General features: G+C 36.7%; 1 protein-coding gene across 1 annotated transcript; it reads right to left on the bottom strand.

The window, feature by feature from the left end:
- LOC148878296 (uncharacterized) lies at positions 1 to 3,906 on the bottom strand. Its single transcript, XM_088952583.1, has 2 exons — positions 3,132 to 3,906; positions 1 to 581 (listed from the first exon to the last, which is right to left on the bottom strand). The coding sequence occupies exons 1-2, from the start codon at positions 3,415 to 3,417 to the stop codon at positions 199 to 201; spliced, it is 669 nt and encodes a 222-aa protein (XP_088808709.1). The 5' UTR covers positions 3,418 to 3,906; the 3' UTR covers positions 1 to 198.
- Between the last annotated feature and the right edge of the window lie 2,833 nt (positions 3,907 to 6,739).

Raw genomic sequence — 6,739 nt, 5'->3', positions numbered from 1 at the left:
TTGTTAAAGCACACTGTATTACCTAAACTGCAATTATACAAAGTAGAGAATCATTTGCCTATTGTCAACTCTTTCAGTCCTTTAGGTTTCACATCACGGTTACAATGGTCGCTCTAATCAATAGACCAAATACAGATATCAAATGACAAAAATAAAAAGCAAAAGGGTGGGATTGTTTGACACCTGGTATTTGGTTCGTCAAGTGTTCTTCTTGCTGTCAGAACGTGACAGCCTACGGTCAATTGACTGCAACTGATTCCGAAGGTTTTGGTTGTCCTCCATCAAGCGATCATACTCAAGAAGGATCCCTTCTGACTGCTTTCTCAGAGCCACTGTATTGGCTTCTGCTGTCTTCAACTCCTTTGTCTGTACCTGGCATTCAGATTCCAGTTGTTTAACTTTTCCCCTCAAGTTGGCCATCTCTTCTTCTAAAGCTTTGGTCTCCTCTGCAACCCCATTTTTCCCATCTTCAAATCCTCGGTTTTGTTTCTTTATGGCTTCCATGCCCTTTCTTAGCAAGCGGAGTTCTCTGATATAATGGTGTAGTCTGTCTATCATCAGTGCAAGGAAAAGAGAGAATCCTGCATATAGTTCAACCCCAAAATTGAATTACATTTACAGGCTACGAAGAAGCAATCCTTGGGATAGTGGACTAAAATACTGACAGTGAATGGAAGTTTTAGGAAATTCAGCTCATATTAGTGAAACAAAATAAGCTTCAAACATAGTCAAACATTGAGATCCAACATCACATTAGCATTTTATTTTATCTCTACAATTTACTGAAACAAAAAGAAAGAAAAAATTAGAAACTGCCATCAAAATGACATTTATTTTCCTCATTGTGTGGCCTTTATGGTAGCTGCAATGTTTGAGAACAACGATAAGTTCCAAAACAAGAAAACGGTGGAAAATGTTTCCAAATACATTTAATGAAAATTATAGTCAAGTGCCTATTCCATCAGTTATAGAACACATAATCATGTGATTTTGTGCAGATACAGAGGAGGTCATCTGGTGTTAGGTATGTCCTTTTCTGATTTAAGGGCTGCTTGACAGACAAAGTCCATGACATCCTAAAAGAAATAAATATCACTCCACTACCACCCAATAAAATGTACAAGAGTATGCAAAGGGTATGAAAACTCTCAGCACGAGCATCCTACAGGAAAAAGAACTTGGAAGGCCCACAAGTCCAAAGCAGAAAAACAATGCAGCATATCCGGAACAGTTTCCTTTGTCAGAAAATACCAAGCAACCCAATATAGTCAATGAGACAAGGTAATGCTTGGGTTTTTTGAACTACCCAGGTTAGACGTGATCTAGGTGATAAGAAAACATAAAACTTGATAATTTGGGACATAAACCAAAAAAATAACACAATAGATGTGCAAAGCAATTTGTCATGTTATATATAATAGGGTAAATTGCTTAAATCTCCCCTAAAGTTTCAGACCATTGCTAAAAGCTCCCCTGAACTTTCTGAAACAGTTGCAAGTAGACTCCTGTTAAGAAAGAGTTAACAACTAGTAGTAGAATTTTTCCCTTAATGATAATGATAACCTTTTAGCTCCAACAGGTGTTTTACACATTACCAAGATTTTTCACAAGAACATGTGATGGAGAAGCTGATGGTAAACATCTGGAATTATCCAGGTTGTTAAGGAACATTCAGATAAAATAAGTAAAGTGCATCATATATTTCCACAAGAAAAACATGAATGGACTGATATAGACAAAAATGAAGCAAAAGAAATGTCAAAATATAGACAAAAAACAGTTGTCCAAACAAAAGGGAACCCACATTCACCAAAATAAGTATAAATAAATAAACGATACAATCCAGTGCAAACTTATAGAGCAGGATAGAATAGATTGTAGTAGTATCTTCAGTAACTAGACAACCAAGGTAAGAAAGAAGTGGAAGTTATGCATGAATATAAAGAATAGGCATAAATAAATAAATGATAAAATCCAGTGAAAAGTTAGAATGCAGATATATTGTAGAAGTGAACACCACAATGACCAACTGAGAATATGGAAATATTGCCACAGGTTGCTCTAAAAATGTTTCCATTTCACTGGGGTCTACAAAGTTCCAAAGATAATCAAGAACCATATTCCAAGTGGCAATATCATGATCAATACATGTACTGGGAGTAGTTCTCATTTCTATTTCAATACTTGGCAGAGATCTGGAACTTAGCTTTCCCTACAGCTACCTAGCAGTCCCATTGGGTTCCTCAATTTTTATTTAAATTTGTTGGCTTCTAAAGAAACTCTTAGCTTAGCTATTTGAGAACCTCATTCCTTTACAAAGAAGACCATTTCCTTTTGGTTAATAGCTGTTTCCCTATATTAATCTTCTGCTTCTTTCACGGTTTCACCAGATGCAGTTTTCATAGTTTGCGTTCTAAGCACTGTTCATCAATTCAAGCTACATTTGTATATTGTGACATTCTTTAATCTAATATTCATTGCTCAGAGCAAACAATTAGTTAAAGAAAAATTATTACTCAATTAACGTATATCTTTGATCCCACAAATTCACATACCCTGCCTCAAAATTGTGCATTGCACCATTTTTTTTTTTTTACTGTTAAGTCATACTTCTGCCGTTAAACAGCATAAACCTTCTGTGGTTATTTTGAACAGAAAATGTATATTCATCCTTTAAACAAGTGGTCAATAAGTTGGTAATTATTTGTTTAAAGGAAAATAATGAGTGGAGAAATAGTTGTTAAAAGGGAGTGCCGACAATTCTAGATAGAGGAACGATAAACTTTCAATTCTCTAGGTGTGAACGAACTACATTCCAACGGATCAAGAAAAACAGAACTAACTTCATTCATCTAATTCGCGATTAGAAAAATTAAAATTATTTCAATAGAATTGCGGAAAAAAGAATAGTGATACCTCCAATCTAATAAATAGAACAGTAGTCCAGCGATAACTACTCAAATCAGAACCAAACAACACATGAAAGATCAATTGAGTCGCATATAAACCAATGGCCAACCAGAGCCCACTTAGTGCTCGCATAATTCAATCTAGAATATCAAATAGACGTGTTTACATTGTGAATCCGATCAAAATAAAGTAAACCCAACAAGGTTGCCAAGAAGAATTACCCATGAGAGACGCTTCAAGAAGGTGCTTCGCCATGAGAACCTGATCCGTGGGATTAACGACAACGGCGGCATCCATCGAATGTTTCTGGATCTTCATCATACTGTACACACTTGAAAGCAAGACCACAAACACAGTCCCAGCGACGGTCTTAACCATCACAGGGCCCCGTCCCCGCTTCACGCGATCCAAACCCATTATCACAAGTTTTCTTAGAGGGGTTTTGAACAAGAAGAGAAGAATCAGAGCCATCTCGGAGAATATGATCGTAAACAGAAGCTGAATCATCTCGGAAAAAACGAAGGGGATCCTTGACGTCTCCGAGGAAAATTAGAGAATTTAAAAGCGTCCTGGATGAGAGAAGAGGTAGGAGCGCAAAACGTGATGAATGATAATTACCACGAGACGAGATTGTTGTGGGCACTGAGCAGCAACGAAAAGGCAAGATTGAAGAAAGCAGAAGAAAAGTATAGAAAAAGAAAGGAACAGCTAAGGGAGAGGATGACTTTCCATCATCATTCCTTTACTGCCATTGCTCTGCCTCCTGTCCTCCTCCTCTCTCTCTCTCTCTCTCTGCTCTTTTTCTTTGGAAATGACTACTTACATATCTATACGTATATAATATCAATAACTTGGAGGTGAAATGGGCCAGACCAGGTTTCCAATATTAGTGGGTAGTGACTTGGAGCTGGAGGAGTAAAGGGAACCTCAAAACTGGACCAGTTTTTTATGGGCTGGGCAGATTAGAAGAAAACGCTCCAAAAACAAGTCTAGCCTAGTAAGTACATGGGCATGGCTTAACCTTTTTAGGCTGCGTTTGTTTTTCGTGTAAACTCCATCCATGTAAAACTCAATCGATAGACTTCAATATGCTGATGGGTTTAAAATTTTAGTGAACTGTTGGATTTTTTTTTATATGATAATCAATCTAAAAGTATATTGATAAAACTAATGTATTATAAAATACAGATTGGGAGTGGAGTTTTACAATCATCCATATTTACACCGAAAATAAATATAGATAAATACAAAGGGATGGTAAAATTTTCCATTGATTTTCATTTGCACCAAAAACAAGCACAACCTTAGAAGAGAGTTGAACTGTAGTATTGCATTGCTCATGATCTATTCTATTCAAGCATCACTCACATGGGATGTGTGTTTTCCTGAGCCAGTTAGGACCAAGTGAAAAACTGGCAATCAAGCACAAATTTATCCTTGGCTCATATTGGAGTATTGGTTGTTGGATATCTAGCCTGTATCACATGGTTATGAGTAGACCTGTTCATGGGCCGGGCCGGCTGGGTTTTTACTCTGTATTAACATATTTTTTTAAGGCCTGAGCCCGAGCCCGACCATCATAAAAAACCTGAAGTTCGGGCTTGGGCCCGAGCCCCAAATGTAGTCCATGTTGTTACTACTGCTGAAGTGGTTGAATAGAGAGAGAGAGAGAGAGAGTGAGAGAAATTATAAAGAAAAAAATAAAAAATGTATATATTAAATTATAAATATATATATATTTAAATAAATATTATATTATTTATATATTTTATATAATATATAAAATACATATTATGTATTTTATAAAATATATAATGTTGAGTCGGGTTGGGCTTTTTTGACAAATCCCGAGCCCGACTCTTAACACAGTTGAGCTTATTGCATTAAGCCCAAGGTCAGACCCGTGAGCCTAATTATATGACCAAGCCCAACCAGGGTGCGGGCCGGGTCAGGCCAGGCCATCAGGCTACTTGACCCATGAACAGGTCTAATCATGAAGTTCATCAAATTGATCTTACACGAGTACGGTTTTGATCAGAGCAAAACCCGTTTGAACAGCCTTTAAAGCCTTGCATTGAAAATAGTGCTCTATTTGTGAGGAAGATATTACAAAGATAGTTGGAACGGTGTGGGCTGATGGAAGCCTATCTCCCCCACACCCATAGCTACATTTTATTAGAGCAAGTAGGGCCCAATTGAAGGAACCAAATTCCTACCAACCACTCATCAATTCTGACCCTTTCTTTACTTTTGAACGGTGGAGGATACAGAATTCGTACTTGTCAGTTCAAAAGGGATTAAAGAAAGACCAAAGTATAAACTAAAATAAAACGGATCAAGTCATACAGCCAGAGTGACATTGGCATGTGCTGATGTGCATGTTGAGCCCTTTGAAATCTCTCTCTCTCCCTCCGTGTTTAGGGCAGATAATAAGCTATGTTGGTGGTGTGTATTATGCAATATGCATTTCTTTCTCTATTGGGATTTCTGCACCTTACTATTATATGCAAAAGAATTCAAACCATTTGTGTAGTGAAAGTGAAGGATGGATGATGGATGATTGAGTTGAGCCAACGTGAGGAGTGAAGGAAAAGAGGAAGAGAATGAGATGGTAAACTATATCAATTAATTAACTAATTAGTGGGTTAATTAAGAAACAATTACCAATAAATTATGCCTTATGCCTTATGGGTATGTTTATCAAATTACGCAGCACCCCAAAAAGAAAATAATAATAATAATATCACCGTCCATCTAAATTTAGCTCTGGCAACGTACTTCCCCAGGTTTTCATTTCCCTACTTGGCAAGGCAAAAAAGCCCAAGAAATAGAGATTTGAAACCATCTATCTACCTTACATCAACAAAAACAAACAATACTTGGAAAAAGTTGAAACCACTACTGTCAAGTGTTAACTAAAAATTACTAATTAATTAGTCTGGAAAGCAAGCTATACGCTAACTTAGTTTCTAGGCAGTTGATCCCCATTGGACTACTATTGATTATTTGTGGTTTAAATAACAAATTAACAGTTAGTGAGAGCAAGCCACCAACACACCTATTACCCCAACTGCCTGTATTATAAAATCCCACACCACATCACATTTCACAACTAACCAAATGTTTTCATCTTGTACTCTTCCAAACATTATTGGATGAGAGTCCACATCTATTAATGTTAAGAGTCGCTGAGCTAATGCTGAATAACTGACAAGCACGTACCAACTAGTGATTAATTGTTTGTTGGAAACCGATTTTAACCACTTTGAATGCTCTGATTAGTTGATAAGAAATGCAAATTGTTGGATGGATTATTGAGAAAGAAGGTGAGAAATGAGGCAGGGTTTGTGGATGATCACAAACCTCTAGTTTAGATGGTCACTCGGCATCCCTCCAAATATGAAAGTGCCAGATCAAGTCTGTGTAATTGCAGACTCTCTATGATAAGGTTAATGCACTCTCCAATGGATAAGATCTATCTGATGATTTGAATTCGAATAAAAACAAAAGGCAAGATTCACTTTTTTAACTAATTAGATGATACCATACGGATGGTCTATTAATAAGTATTTCCCATCATACGAGCAGCTAGGCTGGCCGGTTAGTAAAGGACCTGTCATGTTTAGTCTCACATATTCCACAATGTCATTTAATAAGATGACAAAGATAATAATCAAGGATTTGAGATGTACTATTTTTGAAATGTTAGTTGTCCTTGTTTAATTAGTAAATTGAATTTCCCATTAATTAAGATGGAGATTAACTGGCTTCCAAGATACAACCAAGTATTTGTTGAACCAAACAGGCAGGAGGAATAAATCATGCATTT

The sequence above is a fragment of the Nelumbo lutea genome, chromosome 1, assembly GCF_056320005.1.
Source record: "Nelumbo lutea isolate HS-2025 chromosome 1, American lotus-T2T, whole genome shotgun sequence".
Taxonomy (NCBI): Eukaryota; Viridiplantae; Streptophyta; class Magnoliopsida; order Proteales; family Nelumbonaceae; genus Nelumbo; species Nelumbo lutea.
This window is presented reverse-complemented; position numbering and strand designations above follow the sequence as displayed.

Excerpts from the sequence above, each read along its gene's own strand:
- LOC148878296 (XM_088952583.1), bottom strand. The coding sequence starts at position 3,417 with ATGATTCAGCTTCTGTTTACGATCATATTCTCCGAGATGGCTCTGATT. Across the intron at positions 582-3,131 it reads TCTTGAAGCGTCTCTCATGG|GATTCTCTCTTTTCCTTGCA; the intron begins GTAATTCTTCTT and ends AACTATATGCAG.